Source organism: Triticum urartu, chromosome 7 (genome assembly GCF_003073215.2).
Source record: "Triticum urartu cultivar G1812 chromosome 7, Tu2.1, whole genome shotgun sequence".
Taxonomy (NCBI): domain Eukaryota; kingdom Viridiplantae; phylum Streptophyta; class Magnoliopsida; order Poales; family Poaceae; genus Triticum; species Triticum urartu.
In genome coordinates this window covers 204,281,322-204,302,579 of record NC_053028.1, presented here as the reverse complement: position 1 = coordinate 204,302,579, position 21,258 = coordinate 204,281,322, and the positions used below count along the sequence as shown (strand labels likewise).

The 21,258-nt window shown below is 47.9% G+C and overlaps 1 protein-coding gene across 4 annotated transcripts; it reads right to left on the bottom strand.

Moving 5' to 3' along the window:
* Positions 1 to 17,334: 17,334 nt before the first annotated feature.
* LOC125522650 (myosin-10) lies at positions 17,335 to 21,258 on the bottom strand. Of its 4 annotated transcripts, none has more exons than XM_048687699.1 (13): positions 21,068 to 21,258; positions 20,943 to 20,987; positions 20,733 to 20,831; positions 20,351 to 20,461; positions 19,727 to 19,901; positions 19,583 to 19,639; positions 19,321 to 19,457; positions 19,170 to 19,229; positions 19,008 to 19,085; positions 18,805 to 18,922; positions 18,107 to 18,180; positions 17,925 to 18,005; positions 17,335 to 17,686 (listed from the first exon to the last, which is right to left on the bottom strand). In XM_048687699.1, exons 1-13 carry the CDS (start codon positions 21,143 to 21,145, stop codon positions 17,618 to 17,620), a joined length of 1,182 nt encoding a protein of 393 aa, XP_048543656.1. In that variant the 5' UTR covers positions 21,146 to 21,258; the 3' UTR covers positions 17,335 to 17,617. The 4 variants fall into 4 exon arrangements, 3 of the variants coding, with proteins under 3 accessions (XP_048543656.1, XP_048543655.1, XP_048543657.1); XM_048687698.1 differs by having other exon boundaries at positions 17,922 to 18,005; positions 21,068 to 21,255; XM_048687700.1 differs by lacking the exon at positions 17,925 to 18,005 and having other exon boundaries at positions 21,068 to 21,257.

The window sequence follows — 21,258 nt, the reverse complement described above, 5'->3', positions numbered from 1 at the left end:
TTAAGTGATATAAATGATAATCAAGTCTATGAGTAAATGCCCGACCGTTGTTGTGTAGAGTGGCTTTAGGTCTTCTGTATGTCGAGTGGTTACTGTGACGGTCGAGTGTCATGATTTTTCCGAGTGGAATGTCTCTGGTCGAGTGGATGATGGTACCCTTCGAATGCTTCTGGCTTTAGGGCGATGACCTTGGGGAGGGCGTCTAGGTCAGGCCTATGACCCTACCCTAGGTACATAGCTTCATCAGGTGGTGGTAGGAAAAGGGTCAGATCCGAAAAAAATCCACAGAAGGGGTCAGATGCGGCTAAAAGATGTGCAAAGGGTCAAGACAGTGAATTTGGCCGCATGACGTATGGGCGTCCCTTGAACAGTTGGCGTCCTGATCACCATCTTCCCCCGCTCCATATTCCCTTGAGGATAATCTTTGATGCATATCAGCAACGAGATGTAGCGTTGCAAGAATCTGAAGGAGGCCTCCATGGGTGGCAGCTCTTTTTCTTGTGTGATCTCGTTACAGACATGCCAAGAACGCCAAAAGGTCATGAGCACCACCCTGCGAGTCGTTTCTGAAAGGGGCTCCGGCACGCCGAAGAGCCACTCTGGCCTCATGTTGCATAAGGCGTTGAAGTCTGGGAAGTGGGAAAGACCACTCTCTGGACATAGCACACCATAGATCCTTGGCACATGGGCATCTACACATCGCATGGAAGTCATCATTCCGTACCACATAGGGGACAGATATTAGTACGTTCCACGTTGCTGGAAAATTTATTCGACCAAGTGGCAAGAGAGTTTGACACCACCCGTCATGCGAAGACGCGTACCTTAGGGGAGCAGGGCACCAACATATGGTCTTACAGATGGTGCGGCGACCATCCGATACCTTGCTCGTCCATGGCAAAGAGATATGCGGACTGGATTATAAAGATGCCGGTATTTTCCGCGGCGCCAGCGAGGACATCTTGATGCGGATGATGGCGTCAATGTCCACTGACGGAAAATGTTGGTGAAGGAGGTCCATCTGCAAGGAGTCATTCTCGTCAAGAGCTCGGTGACCCGCGAGGCCTGTTGTTCCCTTGGGGCGAGGTGAGCTAGCCCGACGGCTCCCAGGGTAGCCATCTATCGCACCAAATTCGAATATGTGTGCCGTTGCCAATTCGCCATTCCAACCCCTTCTTTAGAAGTTCTAAGACATGTTGGATAGCTTCCAGGTGACAGGGTCCTCAAGAAGCTTCAGGATAGTAGCGAGCTTTTTAGAACCTATGCACAAAGGCTATCATGTTTGGTTAGAAGTCTCCAAGCCTACCGAGCAAGCAGGGCTTGGTTGAAAATTTACGTTTCATGATATTATGCAAATAATGGCAATGTGTTTTCCTCTTTCCCTTTGACGATCCCCGCCAAAATTTTCGAACCATCATGTTTAAATCATCACATATGGACATGGGAAGCTTGAACACACCCATCATATATGTGGGGATACCCTGCACAACCGCTTTAAAAATCATCTCTTTCTCTGCTAGAGATAACATATCTCTCCGTGTAATAATTGTCTTAGTAAGACGAGCTTGGAGGTTTTGAAATTTACAATTCAACATTCGGTCATCATGAGTAGGCAGCCCCATAAATTTCTCCTCAAAAGAAGAGGGCTTTCAACATTCAGCCATCAGGAGTAGGCAGCCCCATAAATCTCTCCTCAAAAAAAGAGGGCAGAGCTACAAGTATACTCTCCTGTTGTTTCCTGGACACGCTTTCCCATACATTATGCTGCACTTGGCGGGATTAATAAGCTGACCGGGGAATTCTCATAAGGCTAGTCATAGTGGGAGTAACTTAGATAGTAACATAGCGCACTCTAAGAAAATTTTGCTTATGTGACATGTAGTTAATAAGAGATGTGTTTAGAGTAACATAATATGTTACTGTAACATAGCGCTTCCCGAGAAAGGATGAGTCTACAAGCTAATAAATGAATACATCTATGACACTGCTACTATGTTACTTTACACTATGAAGATAGTAACTTAGACTAGTGTGAAAGGATTGATATGGTTGACTAGAGGGGGGTGAATAGGCAACTAACAATTTTTAGCTTTTCTTTACCAAATTAAACTTTGCATCAAACTAGGTTGTCTAGATGTGCAACTAGGTGAGCAACCTATATGATGCAACAACAACGAGCACACAAGCAAGCAAGAGAAGTAACACTAATAAGCTTGCACAAGTAAAGGTGCGAGATAACCAAGAGTGGAGATGGTGAAGACGAGGATGTGTTACCGAAGTTCCTTCCTTTTGAGGGGAAGTACGTCTCTGTTGGAGCGGTGTGGAGGCACAATGCTCCCCAAGAAGCCACCAGGGCCACCGTATTCTCCTCGCGCCCTCACACAATGCGAGATGCCGTGATTCCACTATTGGTGCCCTTGGAGGCGGCGACCGGACCTTTACAAACAAGGTTGGGGCAATCTCCACAACTTAATCGGAGGCTCCCAACAACACCACGAAGCTTCACCACAATGGACTATGGCTCCGTGATGACCTCAACCGTCTAGGGTGCTCAAACACCCAAGAGTAACAAGATCCGCTAGGGATTGGTGGGGGAATCAAATTTATCTTGGTGGAAGTGTAGATCGGGGCCTTCTCAACAAATCCCGAGCAAATCAACAAGTTTGATTGGCTAGGGAGAGAGATCGGGCAAAATGGAGCATAGAGCATTAATGGAGCTTTTGGGGAAAGAGGTAAGTCAACGAAGAAGAAGAGGACCCCCTTTTATAGAAGGGGATCCCATCCAACCGTTACCCCCTAAAACAGCCCCGCACAGGGCGGTACTACCGCAGGTGGCAGCGGTACTACCACTGGACCCAACGGTACTACCGCTCCCCCTTGCGGTACTACCGCCCAGCCTGGGAGGGCTCGAAGAGAGAGCAGGAAACGTGTCAGTGCGGTACTGCCGCGGTGGTAGGGCGGTACTACCGCCCTCGAGCGGTACTGCCGCTTCTACAACCGCTGCAAAGTGCCGCTCAACCCAACACGAGGGGCGACCCCCTCGAGTCGACGTGGTAGTAGCCCGGTACCGCAGCGGTACTGCGGCTGAGAACCACAAGCGGTACTACCGCTGGGTACCACGATACTACCGCTCGGACACAAATCAGCACAACTGCAAGGGGAACGAGCTCTCTAGTTGAAGCGGAAAAGCTCAGAGGGTGAGAGAAGGATGTGTACGTGTTGATTCCACCCAAGCCTTACCAAAGCGTACCCCCTCTTGATAGAACGGTGACTCCTACGAAACTAGTCCACCAAACAAGAAACGAAGGAGCTACACCTTCTTGAAAAACACTCTGAGGGGAAAGAAATCGGCTCATGCCAAAGGATGAATCTTTGAAAGGCTCAAAGCACACGGTTAGTCTGCAAACATGTTGTCATCAATCACCAAAACTACATTGAGAGAGATATGCCTTAACAATCTCCCCCTTTTTGGTGGATTGATGACAACCAGGGATTTGCACAGGGATAAGGCATGAAAGTAAAGATACTTAGAACTACAAAATATAGACGGGCTCCCCCTGAATGTGTGCACCTAGTTAGTAGTGCCTTTGGAATGCAAGACACACACATTAGGATCAACACTCCCCCTATATTTTATAGTCCAACAATCTAAGCACAGGTTACAAGAGAGTAGGGTATATAACAGGATAAGCATGCAACTCATAAGATACCAAAGTACTAGATAGACATAGATAATGATAAGATAAAGATAAGGTAGCATATGTCTCACACCATAAGTTTGGAACTTAGGTCTCACTGGCACAAAACCAAACAAAGCAAACGGCGAGAAAACACAACGACACCACAAACCACAAAGACACACTCGCAACAGCAACAAAACAAATCCCTAAAATCTCCCCCCTTTGGCATCGAGACACCAAAAGGGCAAAGAGCGTTGCTACGGATCCAGGTGATAGCAAGCTGAGGATCTCAAACATCACATCCCAGCGAGATCATCTGCACCACCATCATTGGTCAGAAACTGCTCTGTGTCTGAATCGGTCCACTGGCAATGCTGTTGAACCCACTCCTCATCAGTGATCCTCTCCTCAGATCCGCTGTTAACAGTGGCACCCAACTGGCGCATGAGCTCCTTGTGACGTCTGCGGGCCTTCTTCTCAGAGACATGAGATATGTACTGGCCATGAGACTCCATGCAGAAAAGTTTCTTCATCTTGCGCTTAATCCTCTTAGCCCATGAGGGCTCCACACCGGAGGGCTCATAGTCCTCATCCTTGTCGGCCTCAGCCTCGTCCTCGGTCTCCATGTCAGCCTCAGAAGGTGGATCACCAGATCGAGGGGCTTGGGTGCCCCAGTTGTCCTTCTTCCTCGGACGCTTGATATCGTGAGAAATCAACTCTCCAATTTCCAGCGCAGTCCTGGGATAGTGATGTGCACAGGCCTTCTCAATGAGCAGCATGATGAAAGGACCATAGATCGGGCACTTGCGCTCAGAAATGGCAGAAAGAAGTTCAGACCACATAACATGAGAAATGTCCAGGGACTCTCCAGTGTTTGCTTCCTTCTCATGCTGGCAGAAGAGAAGCATGTCCACGAGATAGGAGTGGACCATATCCAGATTCCCAATGCGAGGGAAAAGAGTCTCTCGGAAGACACGGTGAAGGATGTCCATATAGGTAGACAGCTCATAGGTTACCTTCTTTGTCTTGGGGTTAACCTTCTTAGAACAGTAGGGCCAGAGGGCTTGCTTGTGAGTGGAGGTGACATTGCGGTGAGGACGGAAGCCGACTGGATTCTCAAGCCCGTGATCTTCCACCCCAAGTAACTCCATGAAGGCCTTCCACGTGACAGTGAGCAACTAGCCATTTGTCATCCAAGTCAGAGTCCTTTCTGCATCAGTTCCAAGATGGATAGTGGCATAGAATTGGCATATCATATCGGCATCAAAGTCCTTGTTGAACTGCATGATTATGAGAATGTTCAACGGAGTGCACATCTGAAGGGCTTCGCCAAAGTACTCAGGGTCCTTTTCCATAGGATCAGTGTCAATGGAACGAACATCAACAAAGTGATTCTTCTTAGCCTTGATCACATCAAAGAAGATGGCGAACTGAAAGCGGTTCCAGAACGGGCGGTTGACGAAAGTGGGATCTTGGTCTTCCTCATAGGGGTTGCGGCGACGCTTTGCCCAAAATACCTTGGCAGTCATCTCAGACACAGTCTTTCCCTTTGGCTTGCTTGCCGATCTCTTCGTGAGCTGAGGCGGTGGTGGAGCACTTGAGGTAGCACCGGCTGGCGGCGGTGGAGCACTAGTGGAACCACCTGCTAACTCAGATGTGCGGTAGCGCTTTGACGTTGCACGACCGGGATTGGCACGGCGGACCTGCTGCTCAGGATGATCATCACCTGGAACCAAACACACGAGCAGAAGAAACAACACGAAAGAAAGAGCATAAGCCACCAAACAAAGCAACAAGGATCAAAACATGGTAGGAAATGATGGAACTGGGCATGTAGCGGTAGTACCGCGACCCAACCCCGGCAGTACAGCTTGCGCGGCAGTACCGCTCAAGGAGGGCGGTAGTACCGCTCAAGATGAGGAAAAGCAGTTCCCTTACTGCCGTGGACAGATCCGGCACTACCGGAGATGCCAAATTCAAAAATAAGCCTACCAAACTTCAATACAAAGGGCCTAGAAGCCATCTCCATCCTACTCAAGCCTCGACTTAGCCAAAAGATGAGTAAAACAATGCCTATTGCCCCTAAAAACTAGATGCAAGATCTAGGCAAAGAGAGAACGGGGTCGGGGGCAATAACAGCATCCAGGGCTAGAGGACGTGGTGGGGATCGACTCCACCGGAGGAAATGGAGAGGGACGGCACAAAACGGCGGCCGGCCAAGGCCTTCCTGCGGCGAGGCGTCGCTGGAGCGACGAAGAAGACAAGCGAGTGGGGGCGAATGGGTATGGGGGAGAAAACAACTCCCCCTGCCCCGACATAACCCCCACTGCCCGCCCCGCAGCGGTAGTACCGCTGGGGTGGGCGGTAGTACCGTGCACGCCGCGGTAGTACCGCTCTGTCGCAAAGAGGATTGGCCAAAAGGCTTAGCTCAAGAAAAAGAAATCGAAACGAAAGCGAGAACCAACACACACACAAAACCGACAAAGACAAACCTCTCCAAGAGAGGGCGGTGGCCGAGGCCACCTATGTTTGAGTTCAGAGGTATGGCGCCGTGAAGATTTTAACCTTGGGCCCATGACCAACACTCATCTTTGAAGCACAAGTACCATCAAAATGGCTAATGTGAAAGAGTTTGATTAGTTTATGCATTATGGGGGAGGGAAAGTTCATTGAGAGAACAACACTCCCCCTATGTCCATGCCTACACCTAAACTAGACAACAAGTTGAGTGTGGTGGCGTGTGCAAGGGTTCAAGTCACATTGCTTGAATCAATGATATTTAGCTCATGCCTTAACTCACGAAATCTTGCTTCATCCAAAGGCTTCATGAAAATATCTACAAGGTTATCAAGAGTGTTGAAATAGTTGAGCTCGATCTCCCCTCGCCTAATATGATCCCGGGTGAAGTGATACCGAATCTCAATATGCTTCGTCTTGAAGTGTTGCACCGGGTTGAGAGAGATCTTGATGGCACTTTCATTGTCACACCAAAGAGGCACTTTGTCACAAATGACACTGTAATCCTTTAAAGTTTGCCTCATCCATAGAAGTTGTGCACAACAACTACCGGCAGCCACATACTCCGCTTCCGTGGACGAGAGAGATACGCAACTTTGCTTCTTGGAAGACCAACTCACCAAAGAGCAACCAAGAAATTGGCACCCTCTGGAAGTGGACTTCCTATCCACTTTGTCTCCCGCCCAATCCGAGTCCGAATAACCTACAAGCTTGAAGTTTGCTCCCCTTGGGTACCATAAGCCAAAGTTTAGGGTATGAGCCAAATATCGAAAGATTCGCTTGACCGCCACAAAGTGACTTTCCTTAGGTGCGTCTTGAAACCGTGCACAAATTCCCACACTCAACATGATATTCGGTCTAGATGCACAAAGGTAAAGCAAGGAGCCAATCATGGAGCGATATACCTTTTGATCCACCGCTTTACCATTGGGATCAATGTCAAGTTGGCACTTGGTGGGCATGGGAGTGGAAGCCGGCTTGACATCACTTAGCTTGAATCTCTTGAGCATGTCTTGAGTGTATTTGGCTTGGTTGATGAAGGTTCCTTCTCTCCTTTGCTTCACTTCGAACCCGAGAAAGAACTTCAACTCTCCCATGGAAGACATCTCGAACTTTGAGGTCATGAGAGCGGCAAATTCCTCATTGAAAGCTTTGTTAGGGGAACCAAAGATAATATCATCAACATATAATTGGCACACAAACAACTCCCCTTTGACCTTCTTAGTAAAAATAGTGGGGTCGATTAGCCCAACTTCAAAACCACGGTCTTGTAACAACTCGGTAAGGTGGTCATACCACGCACGTGGGGCTTGTTTAAGGCCATAGAGTGCCTTAACGAGTTGATACACATGATCGGGAAATTAGGGATCCTCGAACCCGAGGGGTTGCTTGACATATGCCAATTCATTAATCGGACCATTAAGGAAAGCACTCTTCACATCCATTTGTTGTAACTTAAAGTTATGATGAGAAGCATATGCAATCAACATGCGAATGGATTCAAGACGAGCAACGGGGGCAAAGGTTTCACCGTAGTCGATACCCTCAACTTGGGAGTAGCCTTGTGCTACCAAGCAAGCCTTGTTGCGAATGATAATCCCATGAGCATCTTGCTTGTTCTTGAATATCCACTTGGTTCCAATGACATTGTGGTTCTCCGTTGGCCTTGGCACCAATCTCCACACTTTGTTGCGCTCAAAGTTGTTGAGTTCTTCATGCATGGCATTGAGCCAATCCGGATCTTCCAGCGCCTCATAGACCTTTTGGGGTTCAACACACGAGACAAACACGTGATGTTCACAATAGTTTGCTAATTGTATACGAGTGCTTGCCCCTTTTCTTAAGCTTCCAAGCACATTTTTCATGAGATGATCCTTGGTGGAGAGCGTGGAAGCAATCTTGGCGGCACGACGCTCCAATTCCTCCTCGGGGGTGAGACGAGGAGTGGTCACTTGATCATCTTGAGCGTCGTCTTGAGCTTGTTCTTGATCTTGAGGAAGCTCTTGATCTTGAACTTGCTCAGAGGAGAGAACTTGACCTTGGGCATCACTTGATGTTACAACACCATCTTGAGATTGACCTTGCCCTTGGTCTTGTTCTTGAGGTTGAGGGCCTTCACTTTGTTCTTCGGAAGCGTGTGGGTCTTGGGTTGGTGAAGGTTCCACTTGAGTGGAACATTGTCCTTCTCCTTCGTCCACAAGGGGTTCCTCAATGGGTAGGATATGACCAACACCCATTCTTCTTATGGCTTGGGGAGGAATTTCATCACCTACATCACAAGTACCACTTTGCTCCACTTGGGAGCCGTTATTCTCATCAAACTCCACGTTACACGTTTCCTCAGTAAGTCCTGTGGACTTATTGAGAACATGGTAAGCATGAGAGTTTGTAGCATAACCAACAAATATGCCCTCATAAGCTCTAGCCTCAAATTTAGACAAACGGACACCTTTCTTGAGAATGAAACACTTACACCCGAACACCCGGAAGTACTTGAGGTTGGGCTTGTTACCAGTGAGTATCTCATATGGAGTCTTGTTCAAGCCTTTGTGGAGGTAGAGCCAATTAGATGCATGACACGCGGTGTTGATGGCTTCGGCCCAAAAGTTGTAGGGAGACTTGGACTCTGCCATCATGGTCCTTGCTGCATCCATCAATGTCCGGTTCTTCCTCTCCGCTACACCATTTTGTTGAGGGGTATAAGGTGCGGAATATTGATGCTTGATTCCCTCATCACTCAAAAACTCATCCAAGGTGTAGTTCTTGAACTCGGGGCCGTTGTCACTTCTTATAGTCAAGATCTTTGTATTGTGTTGTCGTTGAGCTTCATTTGCAAAGTCGATGACGGTTTGTTGGGTCTCGCTCTTCCTCTTGAAGAAATATACCCAAGTGTATCTTGAATAGTCATCCACAATCACCAAGAAATACTTTCTAGCACCAAGACTATCAAAGGATGGAGGCCTGAAGAGATCCAAATGAAGGAGCTCCAAAGGCCTCTTCGAGTAGATGATAGTCGTGGGAGGGTGAGCCTTCTCATGTAGCTTTCCTTTGATACAAGCACTGCAAGCACAATCTTTGGCAAAACTAACATTTGTTAGTCCACGGAAATGGTCCCCCTTGAGAAGACTTTGCAAAGATCTCATATTGACGTGGGCTAAACGGCGATGCCAAAGCCATCCCACGTCAACCTTAGCCATTAGGCATGTCGCGGTCTTAGTGGGTCGCTCCAAAAAGTTAATCACATAGAGACCATTCTCGACATGCCCAACAAAGGATACTTTAATAGTCTTGCTCCACAAGAGGGCCACGGTATCAATATCAAAGAAAGTGGCAAAGCCCATAAGTGCTAGTTGACGAACGGAAAGTAAATTGTATGCAAGGGACTCAACAAGCATGACCTTCTCGATCGTAAGATCATGAGAAATGACAACTTTGTCGAGTCCCAATACCTTAGAGGACGAGGCGTCACCCCACTCGATGTTGGTGGGCATGGATGGAATCTTTTGCACGTCCACCACCAAGTCCTTGCTTCCGGTCATATGATTAGTAGCTCCACTATCGAGGAACCATGATCCCCCACCGTAAGCAAACACCTACAAGAGATCAATGCTTGGTTTTAGGTACCCATTTTGTAATGGGTCCTTTGATGTTAGTAATAAGGGTCTTAGGAACCCAAATAGACCATTCAATGTACTCATAAGGATAACCAACAAATTTGGCATAAACATGCCCATCTCTAGCACGGCACAACACATAAGAAGGGTTAAAGTCGCCGGCTTTGTTGGGAATGGAAGTGTTGCCCTTCTTGGCATCACTACCCCTCACGGAGTTCTTCTCCTTCTCCTTAGTAGCACCCTCTCCCTCCTTCACAAAAGTTTGCTTGAGAGGAGGAGGTCGTTTGGCCTTATCATTCTTCTTGCTCTTGGACTTGGGCACGTACCCAATCCCTTCCTTGGCCACAACTCCCTTTTGGTTGGTCAAAAGGTCGTTGAGATTCTTCTCGCCTTGTATCCAAGACACAAGACCTTTCTCAAGTTGCACCTTTAGCTTAGCGTTCTCCTCAACAAGATGCACATGCTCACAACACGGGTTAGTAGCATTTGCATTATCAATTAACATCATACGAGGAAAAGTGGCTTTCTCCTTGGTTATCTTTACTTGAAGTTGATCATGAGACTCTTTGAGGCTAGCATGAGCACCCTTCAAGACCTTGTGAGACTTGTCAAGTATATCAAACTCCTATTTGAGTCTAGCAAGATCAACCCCAAGCCTGGCCTTCTCGGAGTTTAGCACACGAGAGACAACAAGAGCATGATCAAAATCTTTCTTTAACTTAGCGTGATCAACGTTGTGTGACTCCTCAAGAGCCAAACGAAGACCACACTCTTCCTCAAGAGCATTGGAAATATCCGAAATCTCATCGTCATAGTCACGACTATGCCCCTCCATCTTGGAGATAGTATCTTCGTGAGCCTCGATCATGTCATTGGCTTCACCAAGTTGTTTCAAGAGAGCAACAAAATGCTTCTTGGATTTACCCTTGAGTTTACCCATAAAGTACTCAAACTCATTTTCCTCCACATTGGATCCCTCATATTCATCAATGCAATCCGTCAAGGAAGGATTATTAATGATGGTAGTTTTGATGTTGGGGGTTACCTTGTTGGTGGCTTTAGCCATGAGGCACTTGGCGGTGATGTTCTCATTGGGTGAGTCGAAGAGAGACACTCGTGGAGTTTTTGCAATGGCAACGGAGGCCATGGAAACCGACTCACCATCTTCATCAACATCATCATCATCCTCATGGTACTCTTCTTGAACCACCAACGCCTTGTGAGGGGTCTTCTTGGTGAAGTTGCTCTTGTTGGGGAAAGACTTGGCTTTGTCCTTTCGGATGAGATTGCCACCATTGTCTTCCCTCTTCTCATACGGACACTCCGCAACAAAATGGCTCACATTGCCACAATTGTAGCAAGTCCTCACACGTTGCTTGCTCTTCATGCCACTTGAGTTGTTCTTGTTGAAGTTTGGCCTTGAGTTCTTCTTGCTCCAAAATTGCCTTGAAGCAAGTGCCATGTGTTCATGATAGGCATACTTTGTATCTTCAGGGTTGCTTTCCTCTTCTTCCTCTTCTTCTTCTTCTTCAACACAAACCTTGGCCTTCAATGCAAGGTTGGGCTTCTTTGCCATTTGAGAGCGAAGCACCGCATTGTCGGCGGTCTTGTCCAAGATGTTCATAGCCACAAACTCATCCAACACTTTACTTGAGGTCAAGGTGTGGAAGTCCAGCCTTTGACAAATGACGGAGGACATGGCCTTGTGGTAAGGCATCATTGCCTTGAGGAATTTGCGCTTGATCCAATTGTCATCCGTGTCCTTGCTCTCATGATCTCGGAGTGAGACCGCGAGTTTGGTTACTCTCTGATAAAGCTCACGAGGTTCTTCATCTTCGTTCATAGCAAACTCATCGGCTTCATCTTGCACTACTTCATAGTTGGAGCGTTGAATGCTTGCGCTTCCCCGGTAGAGAGAGACAACACAAAGCCATGCATCTTTGGCCAAGGCGGAGGGCCGAAGATGAGGTAGATCTTTGGGTGGAATTGCATCTTGGATGATGAAGAGAGCATTCTCATTGAATTGATTATTCGCGGCTTCTCGAGGAGTGAAGTTGCTTGGGTCATGCGGATAGAAACCTTCTTCAATGATTCCCCAAAGATTAGTATTCACATGATTTAAATGACGCTTAAAGCGATAAACCCAAGAATCAAAGTCCTCATTTTTCACAATCTTAGGGGGAGGACCGGCATGATTCAAATGAGTGGAAGGAATCGGTCCACCATAAACAAGTGGTGGTTCCACATGGGCAAAGATGCCGGTGTCATTTTTACCACAAGAAGAAGGAGCCTTTTCACTACTAGCTTCCCCCTTGTCGGAGTTAGTATCCGTCACCTTGTCAGTGGGATCTCCCACTTTCAATGGTGCGGTGGATAGTTTAAGCCCTTCAATAAATTTAGTAAACATGCTTTCAACCTCGGTCGTCATTGAGGTTTTCAATGTCTCCAAGGCTACATTGAATTCCTCACGGGAGACCGAGGTTCCCCCATCACCCGTAGACGAGATCGGATTCACACCGGAGTGCTCCTCCACACCGTCTACGATGTTAACCACACTCTTCGGACGGTAAAGTCCTAAGTAAAGAGACGAGGCTCTGATACCAATTGAAATGATCGATATGGTTGACTAGAGGGGGGTGAATAGGCAACTAACAATTTTTAGATTTTCTTTACCAAATTAAACTTTGCATCAAAGTAGGTTGTCTAGATGTGCAACTAGGTGAGCAACCTATATGATGCAACAACAACGAGCACACAAGCAAGCAAGAGAAGTAACACTAATAAGTTTGCACAAGTAAAGGTATGAGATAACCAAGAGTGGAGCCAGTGAAGACGAGGATGTGTTACCGAAGTTCCTTCCTTTTGAGGGGAAGTACGTCTCCGTTGGAGCGGTGTGGAGACACAATGCTCCCCAAGAAGCCACTAGGGCCACCGTATTCTCCTCACGCCCTCACACAATGCGAGATGTCATGATTCCACTATTGGTGCCCTTGGAGGCGGCGACCGGACCTTTACAAACAAGGTTGGGGCAATCTCCACAACTTAATCGGAGGCTCCCAACAACACCACGAAGCTTCACCACAATGGACTATGGCTCCGTGGTGACCTCAACCGTCTAGGGTGCTTAAACACCCAAGAGTAACAAGATCCGCTAGGGATTGGTGGGGGAATCAAATTTATCTTGGTGGAAGTGTAGATCGGGGCCTTCTCAGCCAATCCCGAGAAAATCAACAAGTTTGATTGGCTAGGGAGAGAGATCGGGCGAAAATGAAGCTTAGAGCATTAATGGAGCTTTGGGGGGAAGAGGTAAGTCAACGAAGAAGAAGAGGACCCCCTTTTATAGAAGGGGATCCCATCCAACCGTTACCCCCAAAACAGCCCTGCATAGGGCGGTACTACCGCAGGTGGCAGCGGTACTACCGCTCCCCCTTGCGGTACTACCGCCCAGCCTGGGAGGGCTCGAAGAGAGAGCATGAAACGTGCCCAACGCGGTACTGCCGCGGTGGTAGGGCGGTACTACCGCCCTCGAGCGGTACTGCCGCTTCTACAACCGCTGCAAAGTCCGCTCAACCCAACATGAGGGGCGACCCCCTCAAGTCGACGCAGTAGTAGCCCGGTACCGCAGCGGTACTGCGGCTGAGAACCACAAGCGGTACTACGTCGGACACAAATCAGCACAACTGCAAGGGGAACGAGCTCTCTAGTTGAAGCGGAAAAGCTCAGAGGGTGAGAGAAGGATGTGTATGTGTTGATTCCACCCAAGCCTTACCAAAGCGGACCCCCTCTTGATAGAACGGTGACTCCTATGAAACTAGTCCACCAAACAAGAAAGAAGGAGCTACACCGTCTTGAAAAACACTCCGAGGGGAAAGAAATCGTCTCGTGCCAAAGGATGAATCTCTGAAAGGCTCAAAGCACATGGTTAGTCCGCAAACATGTTGTCATCAATCACCAAAACTACATCGATAGAGATATGCCTTAACATAGTGTCATATGCATGACACTAGTATAAGTTACTCCCCACTATGACAAGGCCGGTTGTAATGGGAGTATGGTATCGTGCATGCCAGCTAGACTTTTTGAATGATATGGCACACAATTAAATGAGTAAAGATAGAGTGTGGTATTATATCATGGTACCGTATCATATTGAATGTCGTACAACTTTTGTCATGCATGACAATTAATAAGGCAACCTAAGATACTAACTTATGATATGCATTACTGAAGTAGTATCATATACTAGTATCATACTCCCTCCGTTCCCAAATATTTGTCTTTCTAGAGATTTCAACAAGTGAGTACATACGAAACAAAACGAGTGAATCTACACTCTAAAATATGTCTACATACATCCATATGTTGTAGTCCATTTGAAATGTCTAGAGAAACAAATATTTGAGAACAGAGGGAGTATATGATACTCTCCATTACAACTAGCCTGATGATGCTACAAGACCTCATTAGCATTATGTGCATCTGCCTTAAAGATTAGCAAAGTATCATCTACAAACAGTAAGTGGGATATATCAGGGGCTTTCCAGCACACCTTGAGGGGAGTAAAATTTCATTTTTCTATGCCATCCTTCAACCGTGCAAGACGACATCAGCTATAAATAGAAACGAAAAACGGAAAGAGGGAGTCACCTTGACGTAGCCCATGCAGCGGTGCAAACGAATCCAAGAGGGTGCTATTAAATTTATCAATGTATCATCCAGGAGCCACGGTCTGGTTCACTTGAACGTGCCGAGGTTGGTTTCCAGAGCAGCAAACCAATTACGTTGGGCATACTCGAGATATCAGGTGATACCATGATACGGGCTCCCGAGAGCCGTTGGATCTCAGATCTGATGGCCATGGGAAGCTCTTGAACATTTTGTAAAAAAGTCATCTAAGAGTCTCAAAATCGTGTGCAGGTATAATAACTCTTTAGATGCCGTCGGATTTGAGATCCAACGGTCAAGAAGTCTGTATCACGGTATCATCTAAGAGCATCTCCAACAGCCGCGCCAAAAGACGCGCGCGCGGGGTAAATTGGCTTTTTAGCGCACGCGGGACGTTTTCGCCCGCTCCAGCGGTGGCGGGAAACTAGCGCGCGCGGGAAAAGGCGGCCGCTCGCGCGCTACATTTGGCGTGTCGCGTCCGGCGCGCCTATAAATTGCAGCGCCTCTGTCGCTTTCTCCATCTCTCCATCGCCCTTTGCCGCTCTCTCCATCTCTCCGTCGCCCTCTGCCGCGCTCTGCCGTCGACACGCCACCATCGCGCCACCATGCCGCCTCGCTGCCGGGGAGGTACGGGCTACCGCGGCGTCCGCGTGCGTCCGTCCGGCACCTACGCCGCCGAGATTCGGTCGGGCGGCGGCATGCGGCTCCGTCTCGGAACCTTCGACACCGCCCAGGAGGGCGCCCGCGCGTACGACGCTGCAGCGTGGCGCCTCCTGCGGTCTCGCCAGGACATGAACTTCGCCGACGTGGCGACGCGGGAGCGCGCACAGGAGTTGGCGCCTTTCCCGTGGCTTCTCACCGACGAGGATCGTCGCAAGCACCGGAGGCGGCAGCATCGTCTCAGGCTGGCCGAGATGGACGAGCAAGCCATGGCGCTGTGGAGCCATCGCTTCCCGGAAGACACCAACGAGGAATAGTTTTTCGCCCAAAGGAGGGCGAAGATGGCGAAGAGGAGGGAGGAGCGAGCCGACTATCGCCAGGACAAGCGAACGCGGAAGGCGGTCGCTAAATACAACGAAGTGCTAGGAGATGCGTCCTCCTGGAACTCCAGCAACGAGCGGTTCCTTGACACCTACGCTCTGACGTCGGAGGAGGACATCACCGAGACAGAGTCCGAGTCGGACGAGTAGTAGTAGTAGGAGAACTATCTACGAAACCGGACGAGTAGTAGTAGTAGTAGAAGAGACAGAGTCCGAGTCGGACGAGTAGTAGTAGTAGTAGTAGTAGTAGTAGTAGTAGTAGTAGTAGTAGTAGTAGTAGTAGTAGTAGTAGTAGTAGTAGTAGTAGTAGTAATAGTAGTAGTAGTAGTAGTATAAATGTATCGAATCGTAGTAGAAAAAAACTGATCAAATATAGCGCGCCGGCTGGAGCGACGTGGGCGCGCTTTAATTTGCGGCGGCCGCTGGAGCCAGCGCACCGCCGCGCGCAAAAGCTGGCTAACCGGCACTGTATCGTGACTTTTAGCGCGCGGAGCCTTGCGCGGCTGTTGGAGATGCTCAGAGCATCTCCAACAGGTGCGGCAAAAGGCGCGCCCGCGCGGTAAAATTTGGTTTTAGCGCGTGCAGGCTGGTTACGCGCGCTCCAGCGGTGGCGGGAACTTACCGCGTGCCGGGGGGGGGGGAGAAAGCGGCACGCGGCGCGGTAGATTTGGCGCGCCATTCGCGCGCGCCTATAAAATGTCGCGCTTGCCATGCGCACAGACACAGCCACGCGCCCTCCCCTCGCAACCTCGCCGCTTCGCCGCTTTCCGCGCCACCATGCCGCATCCGCCGGGGTTCTTCGGGCTACCGCGGCGTCCGCGAGCGCCCCAACGGCTGGTACTCCGCCGAGATCCGGTCCGGCGACGTCCGGCTCGGCCTCGGGTCGTTCCGGAGCGCGTACGAGGCGGCCCGCGCGTACGACGCGGCGGCGTGGCGCTTGGATAGGCCCCGGTCGCAGATGAACTTCCGGGACATCTTCACGCGCGAGCAGGCGCAGCGCGTCGCCCCTCCGCTGCGTCTCATCACCGACATGGACCGTGCCGACCACGCTCGGCGCTGCTGCCGCCGCCTCCTCATCGCCGAGGAGGACGAGCGAGCCATGGCGGAGTGGCGCCATCGCCACCCGGAGGACGTCGCCGACGAGCGTGCCTACTGGGCGGAGAGGACGGCAAGGCGCCGCGCGGAGCGGGCGGACCGGCGTCGGTGGAAGGCATTGGCGAATGCGCAGTCCGATATCGTTGCAGCAGGTGGGAGGTCGATCTTCACGTCAGACGATGAACGTTGGGACGACATGTGGCTCGATACCTCGGACAACACCGACGAGGATGATGATGGTGGTAGCGACTTGAAGTAGTTTTATCTATATATGCCGTAGTAGTTTCTATCTAGTTGCACCGTAGTTCTATCTATCTATGCTTTCGAACTATCTATCTAGTTGCACCGATGTAAAATACCTTTGTATCGTTTTTTATCTATGCAATTTATTATTTTTTATCTTATTATCTATGCTTTCGAAAATGTTGTAAAATGAGCGCGCGTGCTGCATTTTTTGTGCGCTGCTGGAGCGGCGCGCGCGCTGCATCTTAGCGCGGCTGCTGAAGCCAGCGCTGCGCGCCGCGCCAAACCAGGCGATGGGCGCGCGGCAAAGCTGTTTTTTACGCACGGCGCGTTCGGCGACTGTTGGAGATGCTCCAAGTCTCGGTATCACCTGAAATTTTCCCGGGCATACTCTTATGGTGGAGCCACGGCCCGGTTCACGTGAACATGCCGAGGTCGATTTATGGAGCAGCAGCCCTGGCCATGCGGGACACGTAGGAATACAGATATCTGAGCTTTTGCATGCTTAAATAGAAAGAGCTCTGAGTTTTCTCCGGAAAAATAGCAATCGCAGAGAAGTGTGACAACAACTTTAAAAGATGGATTATGAAAAATAAAAATCTCTCGCTCCATCAACCCCATCTTTTGTGTCTAACTAGCACCGTGCACAAGCAACCACTCAACTACGAGCACAAGTCATGAGCTGCGACGCTGGATATAGCCATATAGGCAATTGGCAGCTTTGTACATTGTAGTCGTGGTGTCCCTCTGGAACTGATCGTGCTCAGGACTGATTTTCTACCTCAGGGTCTGGATTCGCAGAATGTGTTTGCTGTTCGGGAGATGAATTGCCCTGTAAACAGCAAGTGAAGTGAACCAGCATAAGTTTTAATACAACAAACCTAATTATCTAAATTGGAAATAAGAAGCAATTCCCCCATTGGTAGCAAATGTTTATCCATTATAAGCAGAGGAAATAGTAATACAAAGAAAAAAAGGGCTTATTCTGCTTATTCTCCTGAATGGATAATGGCATAGTTGAATAGCACACGAAAACATGGGGTGTATGCCTGTACGGCTCATCATACCATCTCAATGTCTTCGGATTCAGGAGGGCACTCAGATTTTTCAACATTTGCAGTTACAGGTTCTGAACATGGCAAGGCATAATGCTGCATGCATACAAGAGATAAGTGGCTTTTTCGATGTGGGTGTAGAGCTAGAGCAAGATTGCACTGTGCTAGAGAATCAACAGAATCAGACGGCTACTTACCTTAAGGGACGGTGGGCTCTGTACTTGATTGCTGCCAGTGTCAATTTCCGACTTACATTCTACATTTGCATTTGCTGTGGAAGAGATTAAAAAGCGCATGATTTGACAGCATTCATATTTCATAAATGAAGCATGACATGGACACTTCAAACGTCAATGAGCAGCGGCAGATATATGACTTGATAAATTTTCTATGATGTTTTCTTTCCAAGGATAAAATTTCTATGTGGTTGGAAACAACGGACTGTAGTCTGCAACTTCATGGACTATGATTAGAACTTGACACTTGGCAGAAAGGAAGTGCAGAATTGCCAGAAAGAACATAACATTTCAGTTCACAGATGAGTACTCCCTTCAGGAAAAAAAACTCGAATATCTTGGTTTGTCCTAAGTCAAACATCTTTAAGTTTGACCAAGTCTACTTAAAAATATACCAACGTCTACAACACCAAATTAGTTTCATTAGATTAAACATAAAATATATTTTCAAAATATATATTGGACATTGTAGATGTTAATATGTTTTTCTATATACATGGTCAAACTAAAAGAAGTTTGACTTAGGACAAACCTAGAACTTCAAGTATTTTGGATAGGAGGGACTGGATTCCAAGATGTCCTTTGTATCTTATGAAAATGTGTCAAGACAAACTTGTATGATCAGTGTAACAGGGAGATCGTTAAAATTAAAGATTTACCTGTTTCATCAATTATGGGTATCATCCTATCCTCATTAGGAAGATCAACTTGACTACCTGGAATGCTATCTACTTTACAATCCTGACTTTCAGAAACTGGCAGAGAACTTTTCATTTCCTATTAGATAGTTAGGAGAAGTAGCTAAGAATTGCAAGACTGATTACAAGAAATGCATAAATGAGTAATGGCATTTGTGTCTTACCTCATGCCCAAGCCTGCTGAATATGTCTTGAAATTTCTGTAGAGCAGTTTCCATGTTGTGAAGCTCCACAAGCATTTCCTGTATAAAGAACAGACTAGATTGATTTGAGATTTTGGAGTTCCAGAGACAATCGGAAAGCTATGAACATCTTAACAGAACAACCTGCTTATCTGAAATCAACCTCTCGATAATTTCATCCTTCACCAGCAGAGATTTCTTAAGGTAACAACGTTAATGGAAAAGCAACAAACATGACGAGATCCATAGAAATTAAGAATGAATATGAGCAATGCTTTCAACTTAGTATGGATATTTCTTCTAGCTGGGGATGAAAATTGTTTTTAAGCTTCTCAGCGTCAAGTTGCTCCTTCAATCCATATATGATCCTCGCCCTATTTCGAAGTTCGAGCTGGTAACTAGTAATTTTATCTCCCAAGAAACTAAGTTTCTCTACATAAATGGAACACCAGAATGAGACCAGATTACACAAAGATTCTTCATATACATGATAACCATTATCACCGTAAGATAATAATCTGAAACTAATGAAGCCATATTACAAGAAGCAACCATACCAACAAAATCTTTCTCGAGTACAGAAATCCTTTGGACCTTACACTTCAAATCAGAGACTGAAATAGTAATGTAAAGGACATTATTAATATTACATCAGCAATGGAATTGATTGGTCAAACAATATTAGGATAATGCGCTCATACCTACATTTTCCTTCTCACCAACTAGGCATTCCACGTCACCTAGTACTTGTTTTACCGCAGCAACTTCCTTTCCTACTGAATTAAACAAAGCCAGATGGGAATTCAGCTTTTCTGAAATTACGGTAATCTGTTTATCCCTCATCTGGATGGTCCATTGCAGAGAACAAGCAGAGTCCTGCCTATCAAACATAGTATCGTGAGCCAAACATCAGACTGCTTCCATAAACAGTTCAGAATTCAAGCCTACGTTCTTCATACATGCAGAAGTAATGCGGCATCCACAAATTGAAATGGTATTACATTTATAGAAGTATGTGCACAATACAAATCTGCAAGGAGATTACTGCAGTGTACAGTAGAGCATATGACAGCTGCTAAATAAAATGAAAGAAAGTGGTACATCTATCATCTTACACTCCTAGAAGTTATCCATATACATACATGATGTTGATAACAGAAATCTTAAGGTAAATATCTGAACGAAGCCTTGCATGAACATGTAACTATTATAACACAGACTGTAAGTTCAGTGAAGTTTTATACTGAGAGAATACAATGCAGCAGATTCAACTTAGCAGTAACAACAGCCCAAAAGAAGGGACAAATATTAAGGTCGTCACATGCCTCGTACTGTCTCATGAATGCCTCCCTTGATTGAAGCAGTCTCTCTATGTTTTCTTTCAAATCCTTTTCGTTTCTTTCCAGCAGCTCATTTTCATTTTCAAGGCACTTCACCTGTAGAGCCAAAAAAAAAAAGTTCTGCAATGACTCCCAGCCTGACAGGCAATAATCGCCCACAAGGGGAGGATTCGAGAATTCACTACCGGCGATTGCATCATGGGCATTTAAGAACAGTGTTGCTTATGTCTACTCAGTGCTCCTCAGATCAAAATTTGTGATGAAATGTATGGTTTAAATGGCCCCAAACACAACAACAGTGCAGTAACCAGGATAATCTCTACTGGATGGGCCAAACGGGAGATAATGGGGGCAAAGGGGTACGAACCCTGGACTCGAGCCTTTGCAGCGCTTCGTCCCGCGCCGCCAACTCCGCCCGCAGCTCCCGAGCCTCCCTCCTGCGCTCCTCCTCCGCCGCCTTCCACCTCTGCACAATCCATCCCGTTCCCACCCAAAATCGCGTTAGAAACACATCTCTCCCAGAACAACCAGAAAGCCCTAAGAGGTCCAACACCGATCGAATCTGTGGGCCGCAGACCTCGCTGGACGCGTGGAGCTCCTCCCGCGCGGCCCGCTCCCGCTCCTGCGAACGGGAGGAAGAGGAGGGGAGAGTTAGGACCTGGGAGGCTCTGGAAGGTCTAGAAGGGTGGTTCGGTGACTCACGCGGGTGAGCCGGAGCTCGGAGACGAGGGCAAGGAGCTGCAGCTGCAGTTGCGATAGCGCCGCCGCCTCCGCCTCCATCGCGTCGACGCTCGGCGAGGCCGAACCCCGTCCCTTCCGCTCGGTTGCTCCGGTGATCCAACGGTAGCTATGGAAGCGCTAGGGATCGGACCAGCGACCTGTGCTTCCTATCG

Excerpts from the sequence above, each read along its gene's own strand:
- LOC125522650 (XM_048687698.1), bottom strand. The coding sequence starts at position 21,145 with ATGGAGGCGGAGGCGGCGGCGCTATCGCAACTGCAGCTGCAGCTCCTT. Across the intron at positions 19,458-19,582 it reads ACTCGAGAAAGATTTTGTTG|AGAAACTTAGTTTCTTGGGA; the intron begins GTATGGTTGCTT and ends CCATTTATGTAG. Across the intron at positions 19,230-19,320 it reads TTCATCCCCAGCTAGAAGAA|CTTAAGAAATCTCTGCTGGT; the intron begins ATATCCATACTA and ends TAACGTTGTTAC.